Genomic DNA, 15560 nt, shown 5'->3' with positions numbered 1-15560 from the left:
TAACTTAAGATCAGTAATTACATCAATCTAATTCTTGTTAATTTTTTTCAGAAACAATATAATCAAAAGATTACAAGCCATCCAAAACAGTGGGAAAGGTTATGAGATCCAGGACCTTTACATAATGCTGAACAGAATTGATGGCTACCAGAAAAAGATGATGGGGGTCTGGACTGGGAAGCAGAAGTCTCTAGAGCAGAACCGAAATCAGTGCCTGAGGAAAATGATGCTCTTATTTAGCCAGGTAATCTGTTTTCTATTCCCTCGGCCCAGTGTATTACAAGAAAAATGAGAGTGGTAAGCCTTGAAATTAACATTCATCTGGAGACACCTTGTATATTAGTTTCCTAGGGCTACTGTAACAAACTTCATGGCTTAAAACAACAGAAATGTATTCTTTTAGAGTTCTGAAGGACAGTTTATGACATCAAGATAAAGAAAGAATCAAGATGTTCTTTTTGGAGGCTCTAAGAAATGTACTCCATGTCTCTCTTCTAGAGTCTGATAGCTAGACAATTATTTGCCTTGTACCGGCATAATCCCTATCATCTGCTTTCGTTTTTCCCTTAGCCCTTCTCCCAGCTTGTCTGTCTTCACTTCTGAATTTTACAAAGTCATGTGTCATGAATTTAGGACCCACCTGTTTAATCCAGGATGATCTCATCTTGAGATCCTTAACTTAATTACACCTGTACAGACCCTTTTTCTAAATAAGGTCATAGTCACAGGTTCTGGGTGCACATATCTGGGGCATCACCATTCAATCAATTACACCGTGACTTCAGTGAAACTCCTAAATTGACAACAGGAATACTGGCTGGACTTTCTAGATGAGAAAAGGTTAGAATAGGAGAGACTTCTAGAAGTGTTCAACTCATTCCTAGTCAACCCACATCTACTAGCTTCTCTTGAAGTCACTACTCTCCAACTGATTCATGACAGTTACTCCTTTTCTCACAACTATCAGAAAGCAAGTTTTAATTTGGTGACTTTACAAGAAGAGAGATAAGGATTTATTTATCTTGCTTACATAGCACCACGCACAAAAGACCCTGTTTAACAATTCAGTCATTATGTCCCAGAGCTCCCTCTGAGATGACCTTCCACGAAGTTATAAAGGTGAGATTAGAGCTCTTTGCTCTGGGATTACACGCCCCTATTACATGTTCTAGCAGAAGTTCTGGAACATTCTGGAAATCCTAGGAACATTTTGTATCTATATATCCTTTTCTTCCACTAAAGTAATTAATTTAGTTACTTAATAAGATCAGTTTACTTGCTACTTTAGAAGGTACAGAGACTTCTCATCATAGCCTGATTCAAATCAGACATATTCTGAATTTTCCAGGAGGGCTACATTTTAAGAATTAAAGCTCTTTGTAAATACACACACACACACACACACACACACACACACACACAGTTTTTTGCTTGGAAAATATGGCCAGTGTAAGTGGAATGCAAGATCTGTTGGCAGTGTCATGAATTGTCTAACAGGAATCACAATATCTAGGCCCACATGTCAGAGGATGAATAGGGTCTGGGGTCCAGGCAACCTTCATCTAGATCACATGTGTCAAACACAAGGCCTGCGGGCCAAATCCGTCCCGCCAGGCCTTGCAATGTGGCCCGCACCACGCTGTCATCACTGCACTCCGCTGCGATTCCATCACAATGACAGTTTATGACTGTTCAGTAAACCATTCGGCCCGCGATTTAGGCTGGATTTTAGATTTTGGCCCCTTCTCTGATTGAGTTCGACACCCCTAATCTAGATGATAAGGTGGGTATTAAGGCATAACGAAGGGAGAGGAAAAAGCAAAAGAGAGAAGAGGATAGAAATGAAATAAATACCTTTCACTGAGTCAGGGTGGTGGTCAAGAGGTTGGTTCTGCTACCAGACTACATGGGTTCAAATGAGCTTCACTACATGCTAACTAGGAGACCATGGGCAAGCCACTTAAATTTTCCGAACTCCAAACCCCTATTTATAAGATAAGGACAATAATAGCACCTATCTCATAAGGTTGTTGTAAATAAAATATCAAATGAATTATTATGTAGATAGCATCTGACATTCAGTAAGGACTCAGTAAATGTTTTCATCATTGCATTTGCATAGTTCTTACAATTTATGAAGTGCTCCCCTATATGTTATACAATTCTCACAACAAACCTGTGTTACTATTCTTCTCATAGAATAATGAGAATGAGGTGCAGATAAAATTAGCAACTCACTCGAAGTTACACAGCTAGGAAATGAAACGGCTAAGATCAGAGCTTATGCAGGAGCCAGGTTTATAGCTGCCACCACTGAAGTTATGTTGAAGGTGGGGTGGAGGTTGAGGAGTAATTGGAGAAGAGGAGAAAGAGAATGGAGAAATAGAATTTGCAAATCCATGATAAATGAAGAGTCATAGGTAAGCTAGGGCCAGCTCAGAAGACCTTCCTGAAGATTCTGGCCCTTTCTTTTCATTGTTTTCTTTTTTATTTATTTATTTTTAGCTCCAAGATATATATAAATTGAAGCTTAGTCAACCTGTACCTTTGTTCATCGACAAAAAGCAAAAACCTACCCCTATCAAACTTATTCAACAGCCATTCCTAGACCTACCAATGAAAGAGGACAGAAAATCTGACATATTCAAGAAACTTAGGTATGTAGAAGGAAAGATTGACATTAAACTTTCTTTGGATGGTATGCTTTTTTTCCTGCCCAAGATCTTCCCCTTCCCCACAATTATAATATGGTATAGTGGAGAGTCTAAGGATTATTAATTTTCTTAGCTAATTTAACAAAAGGCTTATTTAAATATATTCCTACTTAAATATTTAACATCCAATTTTGAGTTCCTTTTTAAAAAAGAAGCTGATCCATTCTTACTAAGCAACAAATTAATACACAGTGAAGAAGTATTACTTAAAATAAAATAAAAAAGAAGAAAGTAGGAGCTTTGGGAAGGAAGATGAAAAAGATTGCTGCTGGGAAAAAAGAAAAAAAATTTTCTGGATATGATCTATATACAGTAATCCAGGCAGCTAAGAAGGCAGTTTTAAAATGGATTACTAGGTAAAACCATGGAAATGCAGCTTTTGGGGGGGGAGGTGGGAAATTTCAGCAAATCTTGTTGTTTTAATTCATTTCTCAGTCAAAGTGGGCGTGACTAATGTTCTCAGTGTGAGGAAGGGCCTTAGAGGACGGGGTGATGTGGTGGTGAAGAAAAGAGGGGAGAATAAGAATCATAGCTTTTGATTGCCTATGGAGCACAGGAGAGTTTGGAGCTTTCAATTAGTGCTCTCTGACTCTCTAGAAAACAAGATCAGATGGAAGCTATCTGGAATGCTGATCAGTCCGCTTCAAGCTACCCAATAACTGAGAAGACATCATCAATACGTTCACTGTGGGCCCAGCTGGGTGGGTACCCACCTATTCCCATGCTGCTCCAGTTAGATGTTCAGTCTACCTTCAGAAAATCTCTTGCATCCATTCAATCACAGTAAGTTAAGGACTGGAAGCATTCTGATAATTGGGCTTTGGTCAAATACCTCTCTCCCTCCTCCCCACCCAACTTAACTTTCTCTTACAGCACCTAGGAGTTACCAAAAGTATTCGTGTTTTTCTCTGGAGGCCTGCAGATGTCACTATGGAATAATATAAACGAAGCAACCAGTTATAACACCACAAAACCTAATCTAACACTAGATCAGCCCACTTTGAATTCCACCCTTTATTATTGGGATTTTATTATTGAAAGTACCAGAAAAACCATAGTAGCATGCTTCTGCCCACCTCCTGGTTCAGTAACATACCTTAAATGCAGCTGTCATATCTGGGCCCAACTTGAGATAAATTAAGTGCTTCTATCCCAGGATATACTGAAGAATAGGGAAGGTGGCTGATGTGGGTCCACCTTTCCAAATTCTGTTAAACAGAATTCTCACTTGATTTCATACTCTCAGAGTAAGAGATTAAGAGTCAATTATTTTGTAAATTCTAGTTTAGTACTTTGGAATCTGGTATCTATTATTAGGGTTGCCAGATTTAGCAAATAAAAATATAGGACACCCAATTAAATTTAAATTTCAGAAAAACAACCAATGATTTAGTACTATAAGTATAGTCTATGCAATTGTATTCTTATATTTAAAATTATTAATTTTTTTATCTGAAATTCAAGTTTAACGAGGCATCCTGTATTTAATATGGCAACTCTTCTATTGTGCCAAAACCTCCATTTTTTATAGCTATTGCAAAATGTGTATGTATTAGTTTTAAGGTAGAGGTAGATGCCTGAAAACTTTCAGAGTTAAGAGATGCTAAAAACAGTGGGGGGGGGGGGGGGGAATTAAGACATTATAAGAAAATGGAAGTCTTTTGATTTTTGCTATTTTTCACTAAAATAGAATAAGTACAGGAAGTATCAATTTTTAGAAATCTTAAATTAGTAATAATGGATGTTATACAATCAGTTACTATTTATACTTCCTTTTTTTTCTCACTAGAGTCCTTCCTTCCCCAAAGAGCATCATATTTAATTTATGTTGTGTCAATTAAAGTACAAAAAAAGATTTCCTTTCCTTCTGGGTTTAGTTATTTCTACTGTCCTTTAGGGGTCAGTTTAAACTATCACACTTTCTGAGCTATCTTCTCTGACTCCTATGTGCTCTCAATGTATCTTGTAATTAACAATATCCTAGCACTTACCATTTTGTGTTGTTGTTGTTTTTTTAAAGATATTTTATTAAGCCAAGCCAGCGTGTCTCAGTGGTTGAGTGTCAGCCTATAAACCAGGAGGTCACGGTTCGATTCCTGGTCAGGGCACATCCCCGGGTTGCAGGCTTGATCCCCAGTGTGAGGCTGCAGGAGGCTGCCAATCAATGATTCTCTCATGGTTGATGTTTTTAACTCTCTCTCTCTCCCTTTCCCTTCCTCTCTGAAATCAGTAAAAAAATATTTTTTAAAAGATAATTTATTGAATTTTAAAGAGAAAGGAAGGGAGAAGGAGAGAAACATCGACGTGAGAGTGGAACATGACCAGCTTCCTCTCGCACGCCCCCAACTGGGGGTCCAGCTTGCAACCTGGGCACATTCCCTGACTGAATCAAACCAACAACCTTTAGGTTCACAAGATGACACCCACCCAACCAACTGAGCCACACTGGCCAGGGCTTAACATTCTTTTGTTCTTGTTAATCCTCACCTGAGGATATTTTATCCATTGCTTTCAGAGAGAATGAAAGGGAGGAGGGTGGGAGGAGAAGAGAGAGAAATGTCGATGTGAGAGAGACATATTGACTGGTTGCTTCCCACATGTGCCCCAACTGGGGTTGGGGAATGAACCCACACTCAGGTATGTGCCCTTGACAGGGAATCCAACCCGAAACCCTTCAATGCCCAGTCCAATGCTCTAACCACTGACTGCACTGGCCAGGGCTTACCATTCTGTATTATACTGGCCCTGTTACTCCCCTGCTTTGAGACCACATTTTTGGGAGATTACTTGCTTGTTGTGTTCAATAGTCTCTACTTTTGTTCTGCCTGCTTTCCTTTCAAGAACATTTGCTAACTACTATCTATGTGCAGGGTACTATAACTAGGTACTGAGATACAGTAACTGGGAAGGTTTCAAGAGACCATGGTTGCCAGGCAAAAGGAACAATATGTACAAAGATCCAGGGCCAATAGTGTATGGCTGCTTCTGCTTTATCTCCTACAAAATAAAAACCATATGAAATGAAAACCTTCCTACTCCCCAGTTCCCTTCCTTCTTGTTTCAAACAGGGGTGACTAGAACTAAAATTTCTCTTTCTGCCTTGATGTGTTATATGGTGCTTGGAGTTACTGCCATCTTTGGCAACAATGAGTTGATAAGCACAGGACAAAAAGAAAATACGCCAAGAATTACAGAAAAAAGAGATAAGTAAAAACCTGTCCTAGATGACATTCAGTTGTTAGATACGCCCATTTGTTTCTGGGCTTTTAAAGTAATAAATGGTCTTATAGCTTCAACCATCCTTAGCCAGGGATTCTGCTCCTTGCAGCCATAAGTACTACTGGTTTATTCAGTTTATATTTTTTCCCTCAGGAAACCCTTTGCCTATTGCCTTTGGCTGTCAGCTCTCCATACTCCCATAATATCCTAAAGTTATTACTCGATCACTATATTTTCCCACATATTATAATTATTTGTTTATGCATCTGTCTCATTGTATCATCAGAGGTCTGACACTTTGCCTGGCCCATTAGAAATATTCAAAAGAGTTTAATGATGAATGGATAAGTCTATGTTTTTGTCCCCAAAGAGGTAATAATCAAAGCAGGGGGTGAGGAAATACTGAGGAATTACAAAAGATATCAAAGAACAGTTTTCAACAGGACTCTCTTAGAGAAAAAGAAAGCTTTGGAAGTTGTAGAATATGTGCTGGAATTCTTATTGAGAAAAATAAGAATTTTTCTCCCTGTTAAATAATAGTAATAATAGTAACACTTCACAATTGTGTGGTGCTTTTCACCCTGATTCTATTGTCAAATTTAACCTCACAGCCATCCTGGTGAGGTAAACAGAGCAAGCATTTTAGAGAATAGGAAGCTGAGGCAGAACCAGACTTTCAAACAAGTTATATTCACCACTAGAGGCCCAGTGCTCGAAATTCGTGCAAGGGGCTCAGCCCCTGCCAGCACGGCTTCATCTGGAAGGTCATCCAGTCTAATTAGTATATTACACTTTTATTATTATAGATACTGTAGATATGAAACTTAACCTTAAGCTAAATTGCTTAAATATTTTTCTTCCACTGAGGTAAAAACTATCTGATGTGAAAAATCTTACCAAATGGTAGACAAATATTAGGGTCAGAATGATGGGATCTGCCATTTCTCTGAAATTTACCCTATGTCTCTGTGACTGTTACTTGGTGTCACACATAAGCATATACACGTGCATACTGTCTTTCACTATTCAAATCTTGTTTAAAATATAGGTGGAGAAAGCTGATACTTAGTGTGATGTGTCATAATCCTTCATTTCCCTAAGGGGGATGGTCCTACAGGGTGGAAGGGTTGCATGCTTGAAAATAAGCAAAAGGTTCAGATGCTTGCCTTGACCTGTTACAGCATTTTCCCTATGAAGGGGAAAAAAGACTTAGGACACAAGCCATGAATTGGAAAGTTGCCGGGTAAATACAGAATCAATACTTATGTGCTATCAATGACTGTGACCTAAGATTGTGATTTGGATTTGTCTCCACTGTCAGGATGTACCAACAACCTGGACAGTTATGCTGGCTACACAGTATGCAGCTTTTTCTTCCTTCCTTCCTTCCTTCCTTCCTCCCTCCCTTCCTTCCTTCCTTCCTTCCATCCTTCCTTCCTTCCTTCCTTCCTTCCTTCCTTCCTTCGTTCATTACATGAACTAGGAGTGGGAAGGAGTAATTTACCTTTCTGAGCCTTGATTTCCTCAGCTAGAACTCCAGCTCCTCCAGTGCATAGACATTTGCTCTGACACATTGGCCTGGTCTTAAAGAGTTGCATACAAGAAGCTTGCCTGGTGGATCTGTTCCTCTAGGATACTGCTAACTTTGCCATTATTTTTCCTTTCATCATTATTTCTAATGAATTTCCTTTGATAATTTTTAAATATTTATATTTTATTGATTTTTTTTTTTTACAGAGAGGAAGGGAGAGGGACAGAAAAAGAAATATCAATGAGAAAGAAACATCAATCAGCTGCCTCCTGCATACCTCCTACTGGGGATGTGCCTGAAACCAAGGTACATGCCCTTGACCGGAATTGAACCTGGGACCTTTTAGTCTGCAGGCCAATGTTCTATCCACTGTGCCACACCGGTTAGGGCTCTTTGATCATTTTTGTTCAAAATCTCTTCCTCCTCAGGAGTCAGCCCGGCCCCCTTCTTGTGGCCCAGGGGTAGTGCATAATGGGTATGGGGTGCTGTCAATGAGCACGATGTAATTCTTTACTAGGATATTGGTGTGGACCAGTTCATAGTTGGATGCATGGTAGACAGCATCAATAATCCTTGTTTTGCCTTAATAACACGTGTCAGACAGGATGCGTGCAGGAGGCAGCCAATCGGTGTCTCTCTCTCACATCCATGTTTCTCTCTCACATCGATGTTTCTCTCTCTCTCCCTCCTAAAAATCAATGGAAAAGCCCAGTGGTTGAGCATCAATCCATGAACCAGAAGATCACAGTTCAATTCCCAGTCAGGGCACATGCCCAGATTGCAGGCTCCATTTCCATTAGGGCATGTGCGGAAGGCAACGATCAATGATTCTCTCTCATTATTACTGTTTCTATCCTCTTCCCCCTCTCCCTCTTTCTGAAATCAATAAAAACATATTTTTAAAAAAATAACTTAAAATTTTTTGAAGCAAATAAAAATTGATAGAAAAAAATATCCTCAAATGAGGATTAACAACAAAATGAAATATTTGCATATGGAATACCAAGCATAAATTAAACACATTTTTTTTTTAAAGAAAGAAAAGAGAACCAATATGATGGTATAGGTCAAGCATGTCAAACCCGTGGCTCTGAGACTGAATGCCTCATTTATTTGGCCTGTGTTAGCCTTTGAGTTTGACTTACATGGTGTAGGTAAATTCCAGTACTTGCCGCCTCCCACGACCACATTAAATTTACAACTAAAATACAGAACAACCATCATTCAAAACTATCTGAAATCTGGCTGAATGAAAATTCTACAACTAGAGGAGATAGCACATTGAGACTGGTAGGAAGTCTAATAAATAAAAAGGTATTGCCAAGCCCTGATCTTCCTGATTTTGGTCCTGGGAGACATTTTGCCATGTTAATGTTACTAGTTTAACTAGTTCTGGGGCATTCTTATTTTCCCTATGAATCATCTATATTCTCATAAATGTATTTAAGAGAAGTTTGTAATAAGATTATCTTGTCTTGTTTCCAGGTTTAACAAGAATCGCAGACGACTGTAAAATTAAACAAGCATGTTGAAAGTAAAGTTCAATGTTTTGGTAAAATGATTATTTTGCTTTCTTTCACCTACATACATTACTTTGTTTATCCTTTGCATTTACATTCTGCCTATCAGTCATTCAGGTTAAATATCTTCATTTCCAGAATACTACCATGATCACTCAAGAAGAAAAAAATCTTTAGCTCTATATTATTAGAAATACAAAGCTTCAATAAACACTGGAGTAGACTGTCATTAAAAGGATATCATTCAGCCCTTGACATGATTGCAAAGTGTCACAAAAAAAGTCTCAGAAATAAAAAATGAATGGTATTAAAAGAAAAGAAAACCAGCAGAAACCCCTGAAGGGTCAGAGGTGGTTATGATTTGGTAAAGAAGGGGAATAGGACCAGACTCCCAACATAGAGAGTAGACTTGGAGAGAAATTTTGAGCTGAGTTCTTTTCTATACACCACATTGCCCACCGTAGATCACTGCCTTTCCCACTGAAAACAAGTTTGTAGGGGAACACTATTAAGATGTAGGATTAGCCAAGATCGGTTTGGCACAATGGATAGAGCGTCGGCTTGGGGACTGAAGGGTCCCAGGTTCGATTCCGGTCAAGGGCATGTGCCTTGGTTGCGGGCACATCCCCAGTAGGGGGTGTGCAAGAGGCAGCTGATCGATGACTCTCTCTCATCGATGTTTCTAACTCTCTCTCTCTCTCTCCCTTCCTCTATGTACAAAAATCAATAAAATTAAAATAATAATAATAAAAAAAAGATGTAGGATTAAAAAAAAACAGTAAGTGCTGGTTCAACCAACAAACATCTAAGGGTTTCCTCCTACCTTCTCATAGAGGCCTTTTTCACCCAGGGAGCTAGACAAACACATTTTTAGAAGAGAACAAAGCCCAAAAGAAGGTATACAGAGGTTCACTAAGGGGCAAAGCCTTCTGATGTTAGTGACACACATGATGATATAAGAGTTAGACCCTCCACTCATCAGGAGTGGCACAGCTAAGTTTTGATCTCCTCCTCTTTTCTCCACTATCCAGCAAGATAATGAATGGAAAACCCTGAGGGAAAATATCTCATAGGGAAAAATAACTATACAGTTACAAAGGCAATAAACTGAAAAACCAATTATACAATAGATGACAAGAATTAATAGAATACAAGCCAAATAAATGTCACCAAACAGGACATTGCTAATGAAGTGGAAACAATAATAAAGAACCAAGTAGGATTACTGAAATATAAAAAATACAGTTGAAATAAACTCACTAGGTTATATAAAGAGCAAAATGGACATAGCTTAAGATCAGGTCAAGAAACTTTTCCAGAAGACATTGAGAAGAAATAACAGGTGGAAAATATAAGAATGGTTTGACTGGCTTGGCTTAGTGGTTGAATGTCAACCTATGAAATGAGGTCACATGCCCGGGCTGTGGGCTCAATCCCCAGTGTGGGGTATGTTGGAAGCAGTTGGTCAACTATTCTCTCTCATCATTGATGTTTCTATCTCTTTCTCCCTCTCCATTCTTCTCTGAAATAAAATATATAAAAGAAAATATAAGAATGAAGAAATATGGATGGTAGACATAGAAATAATACCATTTATATAATAGGTGTTTTAATAAAAGAGAAAAAAGTAAATAAAGGGAAGATGATATAACAAAGTAGGAGATAAAGTGCAACATCTAGAGGTAGGTAAGAGTGTTTGAAGTATTTGTCCCAGTAAGGGGGATACGAATAGGTGTTGATAAGTCCTATAAATTGGGCAAAATAAATACAAGCATCTTAACAAGTTATGGATAACCAATGGAAGAAGAAATATAAAATGAAAGCCTTTCAAACCCATAGAAAAATTGATTTATTCAAGGAAATGAGTGAGCAAACAGAAAAATGAGGAAAAGCTAAACTAAGATGGAATTAGCCCTAGCCGGTTTTGCTTAGTGGTTAGAGTGTTGGCTTTCAGACCAAAGGGTCATGGGTTCAATTCAGTTGCAGGCTCGATCCCTGGCCAGGATCAGGGTATGTGCAGGAGGCAAACAATCGATGTTTCTCTTTCATATAGCTGCTTCTCTCTCTCTCTCTGCCCCCACCCCATACCTATCTCCCATTCTTTTTAAAAATCTATGGAAAAACATCCTCAGGTGATGATTAAATATATATCAACTAAGATGGATTTAACAGTCTTAACAAACATAAAAGGAATTTAATATATTAGTCAAATTCACCAAAGAAAAGACAGAATTCTCAGATTGTATTAAAAAACAAGGTCTAGCAAGATAATGTCTACAAGGGACACATTAAAAGAAAGGATAGGATTAAATTAAAGAAATGAAAAAAAGCAACTATAAATCAAAAGAAAGCCAAGCAGAAATCTAATATCCATCATTATGGGCAAAGGGAGACAGTAAATTAAGAACATATGAGCCCTAGCTGGCCTGGCTCAGTGGACAGAGCATTGGCCGTGGACTGAAGAGTCCTGTGTTTGATTCCAGTCAAGGGCACATACTGGGTTGTAAAGGGTGTGCAGGAGGCAGCCAGTCAATTATTCTCTCTCATTATTGATGTTTCTATCTCTCCCTTTCCCTTCTTCTCTGGAATAAAAATCCTATATAATAAAAGCTTAATATGCTAAGTGTTTGGTTGACCAGTCAGCTGTTCAACCAATCAAAGCATAATATGCTATGATATGCTAAGGCCACTCAACTGCTATTATGATATGCACTGACCACCAGGGGGAAGACACTCTGACTGGTAGATTAGGTTGCTGCTGGGGTCCAGCAGATTAAGACTGGGTAAGACAGGCTGGACACACCCTGGAGCCCTCCTGCGGTCCCTCCCCAGATGGCCATCATCTCGCATCCCTCCCAGGCACCGATTATGCATCAGTAGGGTCCCTCAGCCTGGCCTTCACCCTCTTGCAATCCAGGATCCCTAGGGAGATGTTGGAGAGCCAGTTTTGGCTGGTTCCCACAGGCTAGGATGAGGGATCCCACTGGTGCATGAATTTGTGCACTGGGCCTCTAGAGTGTGTGTGTGTGTGTGTGTGTGTGTTCTATCTAATAGAGAATATGCTAATTGACCCTCATGCTGTCATAAAGATGGCAGTGCCCACAGCCAATAAGAAGGGAATATGCTAATTGCCCCGCCCTCAAAGATGGTGGTGCCCACAACCACAAGATGACAGTGCCCAGTCCTCTCAGCCCCACCAGGGCAGCAGGCGTGTGACAAGGACAGGACTGCTCCCAGCAGGCCCAGCTGCTCTATGCACCTGCCTCCAGAATCTTCCAGTCCCCTCAGCCCCCCAGTCACGCAGGGTTGGCCCAAGGTGCAGGCAAGCCTCAGATGGAGGCTGCCCAGCACTGCCCAAGGCTCAGGTAACCAGGGCTGGCAGAGGCTTGTGCTGCTGGCAGTAGCAGCAGCAGAGGTGTGATGGGGATGGCCTCCTGCCTCTGAGGGCTCCCGGATTGTGAGAGGGGGCAGGCCGGGCTGAGGGACTCCCCACTCCAGTGCATGAATTTTCATGCACTGGGTCTCGTGTGTGTGTGTGTGTGTGTGTGTGTGTGTGTGTGTGTGTGTGAAAAAGAATATATGATGTATAGCCCTGGCCATGTGGCTCAGTGGTAGTGCTTTGGCCTACCCAACAAAAGGTCGCAGGTTCAGTTCCCAGTTGAAGGCATGTCACTGGCTTGCAAGTTTATTTCCAGTCTCAGATTCCTCAGCCCAGGTTAGGGTGCTTGTGGGAGGCAACCAATTGATGTGTCTCTCTCACATCAATGTTTCTCTCCTTCCCGCTTTCTTCCACTCTCTCTAAAATAAATGACCCCTGGCTCTCTCCTGATAATACTGCCTCATCTGCAGATCTTTCACCCAATGTCTATTTTAACTTCCCCATCCCCCTCTGTCACTTGGACTGAAAATGAGGTGTGTGTGTGGGGGGGGGTCTTTCTCATTCCTCAAAGCTATTTCCAGATCATTCTCCCCTACTCTTGTTATATAGTACTATATAAAATATTATATATTACATTACATATAATAATATTCAATTTAAAGTTTCTTGTCTTTAGACTATACACCCCTATTGTGTTCTCTGTTCTAGTTATTTACCAACTCCTTACTCACTGTCACTCTATCCAATACTGTCATAACCTCTAACAATTTCAGTAGTCACATAGATCTTTCCAACACCTGGCAGCGCAATGTTTTGATCTGTTCTCCTTCAGTGATTTCATCCTTTAGCCAGGAGCCATACCCTTGAACTTGTCATTACAAAAAACAAACAAACAAACAAAAAAATACAAAAAAACCCACCCTATAGCTCTTCTATAATCTTAATTTCAAACAACTTATTCTTCAAACATCACCTCTTTATACCTCATTTCCACTAGTAACCCAATCCCAACAATCCTTTGATCTCCACAGGAAACTACTTCATTGGTTCTACCATCTTTTTACTCTCCCCCATCTCTTCACGTCCTCATTTCTTTTGTAACCCAGTATAAATTCCATGGTCAATAATTATAATCCATCCCTAGCATATGTTCTCAACTCTAATTCACTTGTTCCTCTCTTGCTCTGTCTAACCACAGACCAGTTTAAATCCAATTTTCTCTGCCTATTCTATAGCTGTATCCTGGCAGCTAAATGTAGCTTTGGGAAAACATTCAAACTTGTTAACTGGTATTATTTTAAATAATTATTAACCTTGAGTGGCCTCATAAGGCTGCCTGGCAAACATTCTAAATCTCCCTAATCCATTCACTCTGACTTTCCTGAACAACAATTTTGTATTTTCTCCTATCTCTTAAAATCTCTGAGACCTTCTCTTTCCTCTTTTTTCTTTTCTTTTTGTTGTTGTTGATGAACTAGCTTCTTATTGCACTAAGAAAATGGAAGAACTCATTAACTCCACATACTTCTAGCACCATATCTCCCTAACTAACTGCATTTTTACCCACATATTCTACTTTCTCTCTTATTACCTGAGGATGAACTATCTGACTACTATCTAATGCTGGCCCTTCCGCTTATAGATTAGGTTCCATTTCCTCTCTTCAAGGACAATGCTTCAATAATTCTCCCAATCTCTCTTGTACCATCATCCCTCCTCCCCCACTTTCTACCTTCATGTTATTTATGTGAACTTTGAAAAGTAAAGCAAACAACTCTTTTACACTCATTTCCTCTGCCAGTTACTGCTCTATTTCTCTCCTTTTCCCAACAAAAGTCCTTTCAAAAATTGTGTAAATTCACCATCTCCAATTTCTCTTCTCTCCTGAACCAACTCTAATCAAGTCTTTCCCCCTACTCCATCATCAAACTTGCTTCTAGCAAGGTCATCAACAACCTCCACATTGTTACATCCAACCATTTATATCTTCAGCCTCTTCTTACTTGACAAATCAGCAACATTTGAACTGCTGATCATTCTCTTTGAAAGAATTTTTTTCAAATGGATTCCAAGACATCCTGTTCTCCTGATTTGCCTCCTACCTTTCTGGACACTTTTATATTTTTTTACTTGTTTCTCTTAATCTCCCTGACCTCAAAATGTTACAGTGGCTCAGAGTTTACTCCTCAGATTGTGTTTCCTGTCTATTCTCCTTTATATGGTCTCACTCACTGTTATGGCTTCAAATACCATATATATGCTGATGACCACAAATTTATATCTAGCTTTGACTTTGCCTCTGAACTTTGCCCCTGAATTCTAGTCTTATATATCTATCTACTTTATACCTCCACTTGGCTGAAGTTCTGATAGTCTATACCACCAAGCCTATTCCTTTGCTTTGTTCCTGATAATAGTTTTGCCTTGAATTTGTAGCTTGAATTTTCCTTATATAAAATAGTTACCTATGGTTTCTGGGGTAGAGGAGGGGGTGTTTAGTTTTTTAGTTTCTGTTCATATTAGCCTCGAATAATAGCTCTTTATTTTCAACTTGGCCATATTTTTTCATTTTAATTGTGTCTCTTAAATAGATAATATACTATATCTAGACCTTAATGAAATCAAGGGCACTCATTACAGATACAACAGAGATAGATAAGAATATTTAGGTCCTCACTGGTTTGGCTCAATGGATAGAGCGTCAACTAAAGGGTCCCAGGTTCGATTCTGTTCAAGGGCACATGCCTAGATGGCAGGCTCGGTCCCTAGTAGGGGTCATGTAGGAGGCAGCCAATCAATGATTTTCTTCATTGATGTTTCTATCTCTCCCTCTTTCTTCTTCTCTAAAATCAATAAGATATATATTTTTTAAAAAGAAGAAAAGAACAGTTAGGCTTAAATTAATAAATACTTAAGTTAATAAATTAGATGAAATAGATGATTTTTGGAAAATTATAAAATGCCAAAATTGGTAGAAGAAATAAAAAATATGAACAGACCAAATACCTATAAATAAATTGAATGGTAAATGAAGACTTTACCTTCAGATAAAAAGCCTTAGTCTTATATGATTATACAGTTTTACCAAGCCTTCAAGGTACAGATAATCACTATCAATTAAATTGTTTCAGAAAATAGAAAAACAAACAAACAAGAAAAGCTGCCTAATTATTTATTCCAAAGTACAAGAAGAATCA

The 15560-nt window shown here is 39.1% G+C and overlaps 1 protein-coding gene and 1 long non-coding RNA gene across 2 annotated transcripts in view; both read left to right on the top strand.

Annotated features, from left to right (window-relative positions):
* FAM186A (family with sequence similarity 186 member A) overlaps nucleotides 1-3581 on the top strand; it is a 99251-nt gene extending 95670 nt beyond the window's left edge. Inside the window, exons 7-9 of the mRNA XM_036457012.2 lie at nucleotides 52-244; nucleotides 2506-2657; nucleotides 3312-3581. Coding sequence (XP_036312905.1) covers nucleotides 52-244; nucleotides 2506-2657; nucleotides 3312-3501 — 535 coding nt within the window. The 3' untranslated portion in view covers nucleotides 3502-3581. The remainder of the gene's footprint in view (nucleotides 1-51; nucleotides 245-2505; nucleotides 2658-3311) is intronic.
* Nucleotides 3582-9517: 5936 nt separating this feature from the next.
* Nucleotides 9518-15231, top strand: LOC118730292. Its single transcript, XR_004991419.1, has 2 exons — nucleotides 9518-9566; nucleotides 15083-15231. It is a non-coding gene; the product is annotated as an uncharacterized LOC118730292 (long non-coding RNA).
* The last annotated feature ends 329 nt before the right edge of the window (nucleotides 15232-15560 follow it).

The sequence above is a fragment of the Pipistrellus kuhlii genome, unplaced genomic scaffold (assembly GCF_014108245.1).
Source record: "Pipistrellus kuhlii isolate mPipKuh1 unplaced genomic scaffold, mPipKuh1.p scaffold_m20_p_3, whole genome shotgun sequence".
Taxonomy (NCBI): Eukaryota; Metazoa; Chordata; class Mammalia; order Chiroptera; family Vespertilionidae; genus Pipistrellus; species Pipistrellus kuhlii.
The sequence above is the reverse complement of the archived record's forward strand: the minus strand, read 5'-3'. Positions and strand labels throughout refer to the sequence as shown.